The sequence below is a fragment of the Antrostomus carolinensis genome, unplaced genomic scaffold (genome assembly GCF_000700745.2).
Source record: "Antrostomus carolinensis isolate BGI_N321 unplaced genomic scaffold, ASM70074v2 scaffold284, whole genome shotgun sequence".
NCBI lineage: Eukaryota > Metazoa > Chordata > Aves > Caprimulgiformes > Caprimulgidae > Antrostomus > Antrostomus carolinensis.
Window position 1 is genome coordinate 1 of NW_010309816.1, and position 15,018 is coordinate 15,018.

General features: G+C 41.2%; 1 protein-coding gene across 1 annotated transcript; it reads left to right on the forward strand.

Moving 5' to 3' along the window:
* Positions 1-146: 146 nt before the first annotated feature.
* DHX40 (DEAH-box helicase 40) lies at positions 147-13,495 on the forward strand (the record flags this gene model as incomplete). The annotated part of the gene is made up of 16 exons (XM_010166186.1): positions 147-292; positions 676-795; positions 1,693-1,923; positions 2,125-2,191; positions 2,747-2,878; positions 4,282-4,381; positions 4,810-4,896; positions 5,392-5,574; positions 6,098-6,178; positions 6,874-7,031; positions 9,098-9,212; positions 9,501-9,609; positions 9,930-10,024; positions 10,602-10,671; positions 11,080-11,308; positions 13,174-13,495. Coding segments are annotated over 16 exons (2,063 nt in total), but the record flags the coding sequence as incomplete, so codon positions are not given.
* Positions 13,496-15,018: the final 1,523 nt, after the last annotated feature.

The following is a 15,018-nucleotide window of genomic DNA, read 5'->3' on the forward strand; positions in this document are numbered from 1 at the left end:
TGAGAGGAGGTGGTGGCTGGGTTTAACTTTTTAAACTAAAAAAACCCGCTACGACTAAAAAAAGTACATATTCGGCAGGTGTTTGTGTATCAACCGGCTCTGAACAGCCCAACTCAGTGTCCTTCTTCTCCCTGTCTCTCCCGTAGGCCTCGCCAGCCATGGGGCCATTGGCGTCACCCAGCCCCGCCGCGTTGCCACCATCTCGGTGGCACAGCGGGTGGCCGAGGAGATGGGCTGTTCGCTGGGGACTGTGGTTGGGTACCAGGTCCGCTTCGATGACTGCACCACCGAGGTAGGGCTCTGAGGACGGTGTTCCCACCCGTGTTGTCGTGGCAGGGGGTGCTGGGGGCAGTGGGCTGCGGCTCAGATTTTTGCTTGTGGGATCCTCCATGGAGTGGTGGGGCTTTGCGTGTAGGAGATCTCAGAGCCTTGAGAAGCCATCTGCCCCAGCTGTGGTGAAGCTGCGGTTGTCTGTGTCATTTCACTTGTTTAATCAAGTTTTTTTGAACACCTGACAAGTGAAAGATGCCCAGGCACCTGAGATGCAGAGCATAAGCACCTGAGATGCAATCTGAGTGTGTGTTCTGGACAAGTACCTGATCTATGTAGAAGTGTTCGCTTTACTTTGAAGTAAAAATCCACGGTAACAGTTGAATTTCTAACTAAACCTTTCAGGATACTGCCATTAAGTATATGACTGATGGCTGCTTATTGAGGCACATATTGGCAGACCCACTTCTCAGCAAGTACAGTATCATCATTTTGGATGAAGCCCATGAGCGGAGCCTCAGCACTGTGAGTGTCACCTTATATCTGTCCTTTTGGGTCACTATTTCTCCTTTACTGAGGTCTATTTGTACCACTCTTTCACTTCTGCACAATCTCCAGGGATAAAACACAAACAAAGCCCTGAAACATCTCTCTCACTCTAAGACCTCATGTTTCTTAGGGTGTGTGTGTGACTGTGCAGAGAGATTATGGCTTTTGGGATCGTGGAAGTATCTGACCTAAGTACCAAAAGCTGTCAAATGTCACTCTGACCCTTCTGTGACAAGCAAAGTGAGGCTCAAGTCACTCAGTCCTCAAGAGATTGTGTTGTGTCAACCAACCTCCCAGTCCAGCAAACAATCTATCAGTCCAGCTGGGGAAAAGGGAAAGTGCTTTCTGAATCCTAGTTCTGCCTTCAAGTATCTGAGAATATTGCAAGTAATTGAGCCAGGGTGATGTAAGAAGTTGCTGCTCCATCACCTGAGTCTAACTAAAAGAAGCAGATTTTTAAGCCAGAGCAATGTAATAGTAAATACTACAACAAAGGAGGGTGCACACTCAGTCAGGTAACGAACGCTGGACAAAGGTGCTGACTTTTTAAGATGGCCCTGAAGTAACTACTTGCAAATGATTTGTCCATGAGAATGTAAAAATTAAAACCAAAGGATTTTACGTTACACGGATTCTGTTTATAGGCTGTGAGAAGAGATGATAACAAAAAATCAGTTAAATTCTATAAACCAATTAGTGTGCTTACAAGACAGCCAGAGTAACTGAATGTATTCTTCTGAGTGCTTAAGACCTGAAGGTATGATTTTTCTGTCTTCACTGTATCAGTGGGATAAAATCAGTCCCTTCCAAGTTTGTCAGGTACTTCTAAGAAAACTGTGGTACTAAACTAAGCTGCTTCTGTTTTTCTGTTAGGATATTTTATTTGGTTTGCTGAAGAAACTATTTCTCCAGAAGCAACCACCAGAGAGGAAGACAGCCATGAAAGTGGTGGTGATGTCAGCCACTCTGGAGGTAGACAAGCTCTCGGAGTTCTTTGGACACTGTTCAGTGCTGCATATTCCAGGAAGAAGTTATCCTGTCAAGGAGATATTCTGCAACCTGCTCAGCCCAAGGGACGTAGGCAGCTCTGCGTATGTTACAGAGGTCTGGCCTGTTCCTCTTTGTTTCTGTGTTGAGTTCTCTGTTCTGGGTATGATTATTATCTGTGAAAGACCCCAAGAGTTAGGTGCTGTGTTGCTGTGTTCTTAGCATCTCTGTAGGATATAGCGAAAAATTAGTACTATGAATTTTAGAAAGAGTAAATGAGATTTCAGCTGTTATTGGCTTGTTTGTTGTTTGTTTTAGGCTGTAAAAGTGACATTGGACATCCACTTAAATGAACCAGAAGGTGACATCTTGGTTTTCCTGACAGGTGAGATTTTTTTCTTTCCACAACTAATGGTTATTTCAGGTGAAGCGTGGCATTGTCAGCAAAAACAAAACAGTACATCCTTCCAGTGACTGCCTGGTTTATCCCAGAGCAGCGAGCAGAGAAGGGAAAGTTGCAGGTTGACACACATAGTCCTGTGAAGTGACAGTTTTCAGTGCCTGTTTAGGTATTTCCATGCCTATGAGATCAGATAAGAAAAACATTAACTTAAAAATGTGCATATGCTCTTTTCTTCCTGTGCCAATTTTACTCTGTATTGTCTCTGTGTTTTATTTTGTTGTTAATTCAGGAAGGGAGAATTTCTTTAGCTGCAAAACCCTCCATCAGTGTATAAGCCAGGCACTTACTCAGTCATCTTGTAAGGAAAAGCCTTGGTGAGAGGTGCTGTGGAAAGGCTGGATGTCACCTCCTAAACTAACTTCCTTCTTGTCATGGTGTTGATAACTTGGCAAAACAATCTTGTTTAAAGATGTTGCAGACTAGGAAGGCAGAGTTGTAGCTATACAGGTTGTTTAAATGCTCTTGTATGTTTTTTAGGTCAAATTGAGATAGAAAAAGCTTGTGACTTACTCTTCAAGAAAGCAGAATCTATCGATTACCGGTATGAAGTACACGATCGGTCTGTTGAAGGCCTGCTTATCTTACCATTGTATGGGTCAATGTCAACAGGTAAGAGCATATAATGTCTTATGGAACTTAATTCACATGAATGTTAACTACAAGAGTTGTTATAAACAGTATCCTACTCAGATATTTCTGTTGTGATTGGAAAACATGGCATTCATTAACCCATTTGTTATGGTGCTGTAGCACTGTGGGGGTTTTTTTGTGGTGTTCATAAACTGGTCAAACTTCAGCCTTCTGTGTACTTGCACAGAAGCCCCCAGTTAAAATTCATATCCACTGGGAATGGCTTCACATGGCATCAAGGTCTCCAGCTTAGGAAGGAGATGCTGTGTAACTGAAAGTTCAGATGTCTTTTTTGGGCCCTCACATTTTATTTTATATGGAAAAGATATTGCCAGTAGGTTTTTGGTGATGAGAGTAGACCTGTAAGGAAAGATATGATGTTACACAATATAGAAAAGTACATGTTATCAGAATGAGTCAGTCTGTTTTATTTGGCAGCAATGCCACAGTTATTTTCAAAGAGTTAAAAACAAAGGCCCTTTGACCTTTCCTGAGCACAGACACTGTATTTTCAGATGAACTTGAGTGCGATGTTTAAATATGTGGGTGCGGTATGTAGAATGCCAAGAGGCTGAATAAGTGTTCAGAAGAGTGGGACAGCAATTTCCAAGTGCTACTGGAAAAGATCTGGTAATGATCTGCAGAGATGGAGCACAATTTTTACCATCTTGAAAGAGCAAAATGAAAAGTTGCATAAAAGAAAGGTTGTAGCTTCTTCCTTACTCCATGATACTCCATTAGATTCCCAACTGAGAGTGTTGGGTTTTTTTTTTGGTGGTAGTTTCTCAGAGGCCATTGTATTTGAATATTTTTAAATACACAAAAGATAATTATCCTTGAAGAGATTTAGATATTTTTCAAGTATAATAACTTAAGAGAGAATATTTCAGGGAAGAGTTGAATTTCCATCTCCTTTTTTTTTGTTCCTTGGAAAGCCAAATGAATTGATGGAAATTGCATATGCTACTTTGTTACATGTTAAAAGATTTGCTGGAAACATAAGGAGTTTAACAGAATCTTTTCATATTCACCTTCACTGCTCTGATGGTTAAAACCCTTCACATCCTTCATGAAGATTCTATTAATACCAGACACCTTGTTTGTTTTTCCTAGCTCTGGGTTAGGAAACATCCAGGAGAGATGACCTTTCTTGATCTCAAAATCTCCTTGAATATGCAAGCAATAAAGAAGATATTCTCTGATTTCTGGCATATGCTAAAATAATACCCAATCTATATTTTAGAATGTTATGTGATTCACTTTCTAATTTGGTTTAAATGACTTTCACAAACTATTTGAGTAAGTTTGCACAGTGTTAGAGAGGTGGTTTGAAATCAGAGCATTGTAACATAAATTGTTTGACTGACTACCTGTCATTTTAGATCAACAGAAAAGCATCTTTTTGCCAGCTCCGAGGGGTATTAGAAAATGTGTGGTATCCACAAACATCGCTGCGACATCTCTGACGATTGAAGGAGTCAGGTATTGTTTCCTGTCCTTCTAAAATCTGTAACAGAGGGAATAATTCAGAAAGTTCTACTAGATTTGGAAAAAGGCATCTGACTTCCTTCTGCTGCTATACCTGCCCAATAATTACCTGTTGCCTTTTTTGTGTGTAGTGAATAAAAAAAACCCCTTTATACCATTATATAGTCTTACAAATGACTGGTATTGTTGGACCCTAATTTGAAATCACGTCTCAGCTCCATTAATCTCCTTGGCTGCTGGGAGGTTTGATCTGTAACATCCTGTAGACTGAGGCATTGCAGGGCTGCAGTACCAGCAAAGGGCAAGAACCTGATTGCAGGGCAGACGTGTTCTTGCTCTGATCGTGTGCACGTGGCAGGTACCTGTCTGTCTGCTGAGACCTCTGTTGTTTTCTTCTCTGACAGAGTCTGAATCTTTTTCAGATATGTTGTAGATAGTGGATTTGTGAAGCAGTTGAATCATAACCCCCGAGTTGGCTTGGACATACTGGAAGTGGTTCCCATATCAAAGTAGGTTTTGAAGAGGTCATGTGCTTGGTGTTTCTGGAGTTGCTCTGACAATGTTGTGTATTGGTTGATCTTTAAAAATAAAAATGAAAAAAGGGGGATGGGTGGCTTTGAGGCTCCATAATTTAGTCATTTTGCTGCTAAACAGAATGTGGTTCAGAACATATAATTTCCTATAAGTTATAGGCATTAAGAAGGAATTGACAATACATTGTCTGTAGTCTGAAGAGTGGCTCACGTGTCATCTTGTTTTTGCTGAATACAACAGTCTGATTCAGAGAAGTTTAAAAAAAAAAAGTCTTTCCTTGCACAGAAATGCTTCTTCATTCTGCTAGTTTTGTATAGCTGGATTTCTCAGTTGCTGCACAGTGTGAGGTATCTTCCATCTACCAGCATAGAAATTGATATTATTTATCATAGTTACAGTGTGCTTTTTTGTAGAAAAACAGAGGGGATCAAGAATGTGGATTGTTCTTCCCTGTCTGTCTGTTTTGGCAGGAGCGAAGCAAGGCAACGAGCTGGCCGAGCTGGCAGAACATCATCTGGAAAAAGCTATCGCCTCTACAGCAAAGAATTCTGGGAGCAGTGCATGCCTGATCACACGGTCCCAGAGATCAAGAGAACCAGTCTGACATCTGTGATCCTGACCTTGAAGTGCCTTTCTGTGCATGATGTCATAAGGTAACCTCCATGGAATGGGGACAGTTATCGGTTTCTTCCTGAGTCTCAGCAGCAAGGCAGCACAGGCACCGTCAGCCTCTTGACAGGAGGCAGGACGAGGTCCCCAGCCAACTCTGACACTTGGATACAATCAGCTTTTCAGCTCTTCTCCTCAGTCTTTAATGCCAGATTGGATCTTGAGCTCAAGTTCAGTTTGAGGTTCTGCTAAAACTAGCTCCTTCTCTCCAAAATTAAATAGCTAATATTCTTCCTTTAAAATATTAATGTTTATATCCCAAAAGCTTCATCTCTGTGGAAGTGTTTAATTTTAGGATCATACATGTGCAGAAAACAAAGTTCATCTTTGCATGTGCCATGCTGGGCTGTACATGTCATAACACACCCATGCACTGAAGACCCTTGTGTGCACTTTGGTCAGAAACTTGTATTGGAAGGTTACAAAAATATTTTAATAAATATGAAGACTAACAAAGCTATACTGAGCCTGAACAGTGAGACTTTCTTACTTCATTTTTTACTATAGATTTCCCTACTTGGACCGCCCTGAGGAAAGGCATATTTTAGAAGCTCTCAAGGAACTTTACCAGTGTGATGCTATTGACAGGTAAAAAATAAAAGGATGTAGTCACTACAATAATTTAAAATCTAATGGCTTAACTGATGTTTGTGAGTTGTTTATGTGGATTAAAGGACTTGCCCCAGCAGTAGAGTATGCTTCCTCATTAGACCAGGAAGTTAATTACTGGGTTTTAATACACTCTCTATAAAATTAGAGTTAGAGCATGGTTTAGGATTTGAGAGATACAGATTAATTTCTTCACATTGTCCTGGAGTTCCTGGGTGACCTCAGACAAATGACCTCAAGTCTTTGTGCTGTAGTTCCTGGTCGCAGATCCCAGACTGTGCTGAAGGTTTTTAGGCAGTAGCTGTGAGGCCCATCCAAGAACTCAAGACAGGAAGCGAGATCTTATCCTAAGCTTCCAGGAATTCTTCTGGCAAAAAAAAATATAAAATCTTAAGCATCTGGTACACTGCAAAAGCTGTCTCTGCCTGCCATGGAGCAGGCATAAGCAAACTGGAGAAAGGTGAAATGTTCTGCTAGTGACCCTTGCTTTGTGCCTCCAGCACCTGTGTGGGCACACAGAGGCTGCAGTGTTAGAATGATCCAGAGGGAAATGCTGTTTTCATGCTCTTTGTCAGTATATGGTGGCTGACTTTGTGTGTGCATGTTCCCATTTACATTTAAACATAGTTTTGTTGAATCTGGTATTTGAATCTTTTTTTTTTTCCTGGGATAAGGAGAGGCCACGTGACAAGACTGGGTGAATTCCTGGTGCAGTTTCCTCTCCCTCCCAATCTGACCTGTGCTGTCATAAAAGCTGCTTCTCTTGACTGTGAAGATCTGCTGCTTCCCATAGCAGCCATGTTGTCTGTGGAAAATGTCTTCATTCGTCCAGGTAGGAAGCCCCTTTATCCCAAATCAGCTGTGGGTGGGACGGGGACATCTCAGGCAGTGGTTAACCAGCACACAGTATTTCACCTGGAGACCTTTTCTACAGCCTCCCTCTGTGGGGTTTTTTTGCTCTGAGTAATTTTCTACACTAATAATGTGTGAGGCCACAGCATCTTACAGATATATCTCGAGGTTATAAAGTGGGAAGTGGTTTTGTATTTTGAACAATGGTAGCACAACCTTTACTTGAGAGTCAGGTAATCCTGCTGGGGGCCAAGCTGGTCTCCTTAGTTGAGCCAAATACTGGTGGGAGACAAAAGTGTTTACCTTAAACTAAAGCTTTAAATAACCCTTATGTTGCAGTGTGAGGAAGGTTCCCCAAGTGCAATGCCTTGTCTCCCAGAGTACATCGTAGCGGATCTGTAGGGAAGACTGTTAAGATCAGGGCAGATATACAATGGCACTGTATGCATTTACAGCTCTCTGTAGTCTTGGTCAGGGCACATTGTGCACTAGGAATTGGACAACAGTTGTTCCAGAGACTTCACAATAGCATGGAATTGGGTTGTATTTATCCCAAGGCTGTGAGCTGTAAAGCAACATATGGGTAAGCGAGTGGATTGCTGGGAGGTCATAAGGGGGAAAACTGTTACAGGAAGGAAAAGAACCTACTAAAAAGCTGAAACACACAACAGCAGATGTTTTGATGTTGCTCTAAGTACAAACAACAGGAACTGATTAATTTGTTTTTAAGGAATGGGGTCACCTCTGGCTTGGCTTTTCTGTTCAATAACTCTGTTTAACCAAATAGACCTTTTAATTTACTGTGAGAAGTTCAACTTGTCACTGCCTCCATTTCCAGTGTTCTTCTAAATGGAAAATGTCATTTTGCTGTGGTTCCAGGCTGGCACCTCTCTAATGCTAAATTCAGTCTCCCACGTCCTCCTTCCCATCTCCTTTCCCCTCCAATCTGCCCCCTGCTACACCCCCCAGCCATGCTACATATAGTCTTTGTATGTAGCACAGTCTTTGTGGGAGACCTTTGTCCTTTCTAGTCACTCATTGGCTCTTGTCCAGTTATCTCTGTAGTCTATTAACTGTGCCCGTTAGTGCAGCAGCTACAGACACGGCTGACAGTACCGATAGCCTGGATTCTGCTCTGGGGTCTTTCCCATTCCCACAAATGTGCTTTTCCTTTCCCCTCCTCCATCTGGCATTGTGCCCCTGTTATCTGTTCAGCTGGCTAACGCACACATGGTCGTTACCCTCCAGCAGCCCTGTGCATTAGGACACAAACACCAAGGCTCCCATCATGAAGGCACTCACTTGTGGGTGATGTTGTATGAACAGGCCTTCTTCTGCATCCGTGTTACTTGTCATACCCACAAACTTCTGACACCGTCTGCAGAACAGCAGCGATGCGATGCATCAGCCTGTGCAGACATACCCCTCTCTACAAAGGGGAATAGGCTGTGCTGGTGAAGAAATTCTTTGGGTATTTAAAACTTGAAATAACACTTTGGAAATGTTGCTTTGCCTAGTACATTCCTAACATTTAGTAACTACTTACAGATCACATTTTTTTCTAGACTCTATTTTTTTAAGACCTCCATTGCTATGGCACTTGAGTACTAGGACAAAAGCTGAGTTAACTCGATTAGATGGTGCTATGATGGGGTGGTTTCAACAGCCTTGTTTTTTCTCCCAGAGCACAACTTTCACTTGATCCCTGTGAGCTGTTTGTTTAAGATTGCAGTTCCGTGCCGGCATCTGAGTTGATTGTGAGAGCAATACATAGAACCTTTCTTTCTAAGAGACTAGAAGTCTTCATCTCTAGTGCTGATGGATGAGATTAATCACAGATTTAAAAGCATCTATGTATTCTTGTTCAGCAATAGTGGAAGGGGGAAGAGCTGTAAATGCAGCTGTGGAGGAGAAACAAATCTAAAAATAACATGAATAAAGAGCCAGGATTGTCAAACACACTTTGAAGAGATACTAATGGAAAATAATTTAGGAGTGATAAATAAAAATTACTTTGTTGAAGTGAAATATAACTTACTTCCTCAGGTGATCCTCAGAAGCAAAAGGAGGCAGAACTTCAACACCAGGAACTTTCCTCACAAGTGGGAGGATGCAATGACTTTGCAACTCTCTTAAATATTTTTGAACAGTGTAAAGCAAGGTATAAAATAATTCCTTACAGTGAATGATTTTGCATTGCTCATATCTCTCAGCTGCTGACAGTTTTTAAATATATTGCATATATGCACATGTATGTATTCATACCTAACTGCAGATTTATTCCTTATTGTGATCTGTAATTTCTATCAAGACACTTGTTATTTAAACTAACAAAGTATCTGCCTGTGTAGGTTGCCTTCTTTGTACAACTGTAACAAAAAATAGAAGCAACTTTCTGCCTTCAGCTTACAAAGGGCTTTTTTTATAATACAAGTATTTCTGTTCTCAGCAAGTCTCCTTCAGCTTGGTGCCAGAAATACTGGATCCATTGGAGAGCTTTAAAATCTGCTTTTAGTGTGGAAAAACAACTTCGGGAAATCATCAGTAAACTGAAACAGGTAAAAAAAATATAATTTTAATGTATGATTGAGTTATATAAATTTATATCTAAGACATGTACTGGACTACTGAGCCTTTGCCAGATGGCTGCTGCCTTTCTCCAGTAGAAACTAATCCACTTAAATATTTATTAGAGCATCCTCTGTAGCTTGTGTAACTAACAGGTATGATGGTGGCAGCAAGAAGGAGGCTTTTCCTCCTTTCCTCATGGTTTCCATAGGGTGAGAAACCCGGAGTTTAAAATCCATAGGATGGAGGGGGTGTAGCCACTTTTCCTTGGGCACAGATCCTGATTCATGTTGGTTTTTTCTTTACATAGCTACCAGACTTCCCTAAAGAGACATTTGAAGGCTCCAGAACTGAAATTCTAAGAAGATGTCTGTGTGCAGGATACTTTATCAATGTAGCTAGGAGGTAAGTAATAAAGTTTGGATAATTGAGTGGAAAATATATTATACATATTCTTTAAAGGTGTAGCTGCATATTGAAACAGAACAGTAAGGCTGTGTATTGTTAAAAGTAGCAAGGTAGCAGTTGTAGCTGAAGCTGGTGTTTCTGCACAGGGCTGGGATCCTGGTGGGTACTCTGCTTTTGACTCTCAACTACATTCCCAGGGAAGTTCCTTACATCCTTGTTTTTTTCTATCTGTGAAATGGACTTGCAAGCTGATGAGGAGTTCCAGATATTAAACTAAGGGCTTGGCAATTTCCAATTATTGCATCTGTCAAAGATTTCAATCCCAAACCCTGTTTATTATTGTGTTGTTATATCTGCAGTGTTACTGTGGTAAATTAGACAGATATACAGACACCCAGACTTATTCCTCATTGGTTTTTTTACAGTTTAATTCTGGAATGATCTTCCCTTACTTATATATTTGAGCACTTTCCCTGTTACTTAGTTAGTGTTGTTGTCTAATCACAGCAAAGTATGTTTCATTATATGTATTTTATTAATCAGTTTGTTTATTTATTTTCCACAAACCTTTCAGATCTGCGGCCAGGACATTCTGCACAATGGATGGACATGGCAGCATAGTCTATATCCATCCTTCATCTGCAGTAAGTTACCAAATTCTATTAGTAAAGTAGCAAAGGGTCTATAAAAGGAATAAGAGGCAGATCCCTGTAAACTCCTTCTCTTCTGTTTGATTTGTGTGAACTTACAGTCAGAAGAAGCACCATTGTGTCCATTTGGAGAGTAGGGAAGAGCCTCACTTCTTCAAATTTGGTAAATGTTTGGTTTATGAAACAAGTGTGACATAGACTGAGTTTTCTCTCTGGCTCTTTGGATTTCCTGGGCAATTTTAAGCAAGTCATTATGCCTCAGTTTCCCTGTCTGAAAATTTAGGGTAATGTCAGCTTTATCTCGTTCTTGTGTCTGAAGCATTGGAAGATATTCCAATGGAGAGTGCTGTAGAAATAAAACTTCTTTTTTATCAGTTCTGAAATAATCTTTTAATTTTTCAGCTATATAACCAGGAGACTCTCCTCGAGTGGATCATCTTCCATGATGTCACAGTGACATCCAAAATCTATGTCCGGACAGTGTGTCCTGTTCGCTATGAATGGGTCAAAGACTTGTTACCCAGATTGCATCAAATCGATGCGTATGAACTGAGCAGTGTGGCACGGGAAGAAGTAACTGAAGAGGAAATAACCAGGTGGCAACAGAGGGAGGACCTTAAAAGGCAGTATGGTAAGCACATTGCTAGGCCATATCTGTGGCGTGCGTAGTTTTCTTGGTTGTTGCAGACACATATGTCTATATTACGTCACTGAATGTGTTCTGGACAAGTAGGTGTTGATCTGGATGTGCTTAACTTATTTGCTGTGTGTAGCTCTCACTATTTTCTTGTCTTACTACAGCTCTGCAATCCTTATTTTCCTGCCTCAACAGTGTGTGTAGTGGTGTTTGTCTACTGATTCTTGCCATGCTGCCCCCTTCTTTTGGTTTACTAGAGCTGACAGGAGCAGAACTTTTAATACAGAGATGAATAAAAGCATTTTCAGTCTGGCTGTTATTTAAGTTTGTGAAGAGTATTTAGCCATAGATACACAAAGTAATACTGTCCTGAGAGGGGAAAGTCCTAAGTGCTGGGGGTGTGTGTATGGGCGGGGGGAAACAAACAAAAAACTAACACCACAACAACAACAACAACAACAACAACAAAACATTGAACAAAAAACACAGAGGAAAAAGTATCATATTTTGGTGAATGTTGCATTCTGACAGTGAATTTAATGCCATATGTTTAAATAGTTTTAATTAAAACTGGTGCCTGCTAACTGATTTGACTGCTTGACATTCTTTGAATTCTTCTGTCAGCAGGTTTTGTAAAGCAGCCAAGTATTCAAAGGGCCTCTTTACTCCTGAGCTGACCCTTCCACAATGTTAATTTAATATACAGTACAGGCACTGGCAATATAGATTCTTTTCAGTTTCCTTAACAAGAGAAAACATGGCGACTGTTATCCTCAGACCAGCATTTCTTTCTGTCCTGCATTATTATATAAAACAACCATTCTAAACAATAAAAACATGAATTGAATTTGGTTATAAATTTGATGGAAAGGATATTTGCCTTATTGGATCACATAGAGGAGCCTCCTCTGTCTAAACTCCAAGGAACTGAGGTTTATCCTCTTTGTTCTCCTTAACTTTTTGACTTCACCAAGCAATTGTAAATCAATTTGAGATTAATATTGACCTTACAGGTGGTGTATTTCATGGAGCTTCATAAAAATAGGTGGCTGAATAGCTGGCAAATGCTTAATTAATACCTAGCTGAAGTAAAGGCTGCAGCATGAGCTGGATTGACTCTAAGACAGAATAATTACAAATATTCCAAGAGTGTCAATTAAAGCTCTTTCCTTATATCAAAGAATCTGGTGCCCAGAGCCCCAGGAACAGGCTGCAGTAGCTGCTTCATTCATACTTAGGCTCTCAGTGTCTTTGATATTTTTTGGTTATTATTATTTTAAATTTTATTTTAAACTGAAAATATTTCCTGCTTTTCTTTCCTTCTGGGAGAAGCACTCCCAAGGTCTCAGCTCAGTGGGAGAATGTGCACTTCTAATGGTGTCTGCTCTGGAGTATTGACTTTCCCCACTCCTTTATCTGTGTGTTATCTTCCCTCTTCCTCCTACCTCTGGCAATTTATAAAAATAGTTTATTCTAAGCTTTTTTCCCCCCTGGTGCCACTGCTGTCCCTGTACTGCCTAGACCTGAATTTGAGATGTGTAATTTGGGGAAGAAATGGGAACACAATCGTATCTGTTACAATAAAAAACATGATACACATTTGGGGATGAGCTGAGCCCAGCTGCAAATATTGACATGGGAGTTAAGGCATGGATTTTTATTTTTTTCCCTCTCCCTGCTGTGGTACAGTCTGTCCTCTCTGGAAGTCATTCAAATGACTGACTGAGACTTGAAAAACATTTGGGGTTTGGAGTATTTTGCAAATAGGAGGAATTGTAATGCTGGGTTGGTTTTTCTTGGGTTTTTTGGATTTTTTTGTTACCCAGAAGAGTATATTTCTCTTTATCCTCTCTCCCCAGAAGGAATCACAGACAACCCTGCGAAGAAGATGGAGAGAAGGAATGATGATAAATCAATACTGGATGCCCGAGCTCGCTATCTCGAGAGAAAGCAGCAAAGAGCCCAGGGTTTAAGTGGCCCATTGAAAGAATCAGAGTGATACTCAGGGCTGCTCTGCTCCCAGGGTGAGGAAAGGCAGTTCTGTGCAGTTGTTCTGGGTGTGTTTGCATAATGCAAAGTGACTAACTGGAACCAAGGAAAACTTCTGCTTTGTGGTAAGTTTGAGTGCTGAGGCATACAAATGCAATCTTCCTTCGCTGTATCCAGCAAGGAAAAGTGACCAAAGTTACCAAGCTGAATTTGGTTGCTACGTGTCACCAGCAACAATTTAGCGGCCTCAAACGTGGATGAAGACGTGATACTGTGGTGCCAATTCTGTGGCATTTAGTTGGCTTAGAAAAGTCTTGGTGGTCTCAGTGCCATTATTAATAATTTATTTTTTAAGGTTTTTTTTTTTAAAGGAGTGGAACTGTCACTTTTTATCCATTTTACTTTGTATGATTGTGGCTGTACAACCTCCATGCTCATACGCTACTCAGGAAAATGTGTAGGAAGTGCTCTCTGAATGATAGAACCAGCAGGATCTAAATCCAAAAGGACGTTTGCCACCCGCATTCTCTGTTGCAGACAGTGTTGTTCCTCCGTGTATTGTGCTGTACCACGTACAGTGATGGCTCTGGGTGCAGATGTGTTATTGCAAAGCATTTTGGAAATGTTTTCACTTTCTTGCTAAGTGCATCACTTCTGTCAGGGATGACGTAGCACTGGGTGTTCTCCATTTGGCAAAGAGACCCCCGCAGTCAGTCCAGCGCTCAGCCAGGTTACGCCCTGCAGTCCATCAGCAGGCTGCTGCCTCGTGGGCTTGTTTTTCTGAATTTGGTGACTGTTATTTTTAAAATGTATGGATTTTGGTCTGAAGAATGACTGTTTAAATGTGTAGAAAGAATACACAAGGAAATACTACCTTTTTACCTCGACTTGTGTATATAAAAAGCAAAAGAGCTGCCATGCTTTGTCATCATAAAGTTTGTTTCCTTCTGTCACCTTAATAATCCTGAAATGTTCCAGTGCGGAGCTTGTGTTTTTTACTATTTTTCACTTTCAGTAAATAACATTTTATGTAAGTTTTATATAAAACTGGAAGAACTGTCATTTTTCACACTGTGTGTCACCTTCAGTTGCTTTTCAGGTAACTCAGTAACGCTGTTGAAGTGATGTTGTGAGGCAGCCTGAGCACTTGGTGTAAAGCGTTAAGCATTTCACCTCTGTTCTGCACAGACCAGCTGATCCTAAGAGAATCCCAAGCTTTTTTGAAAGCTTATATGGGGAATATGATGATAATAGTCTTTGTAAAGAAGGTAGTAGGTCCGATAATTGTCCCTATTAAAATGAAAAAGCTGAGGCTGGTCCCAAAACTAGGGAAGAAGGTGTGATTCATGTCTGGAAGTGCCTTGTGAGGCTGTGAGAGGCTTTGACTCGAGCAACAGTGTGGCTGTTAACGGCAAGAGCAGGAGCGAGCAGCCCCCCCTGCCAGTTTCGGTCGCAGAGTTCCCAGCTGCCAGAGAATTGCTGCTGCTTGTCCCTTCCCCGTGTGTACAGAGCGCAGAAGCAGCAGCGAGGTGAATGAATGTCCTTTGAGTTCCTCAGGGAATGTGTGAACCAAGCAGTTGCTGGTTGGGATCAGTCGTTGTAGGAAGCAGCACGCTGACGATTCCTCTCTCGTTGGGCCCTTTATCCTGCGTGCAGGTGGAAGAGGGTTTTGTTCTTTCACGCTGTTTCCCAGACTCTGCTTTGAGAAGGCAACG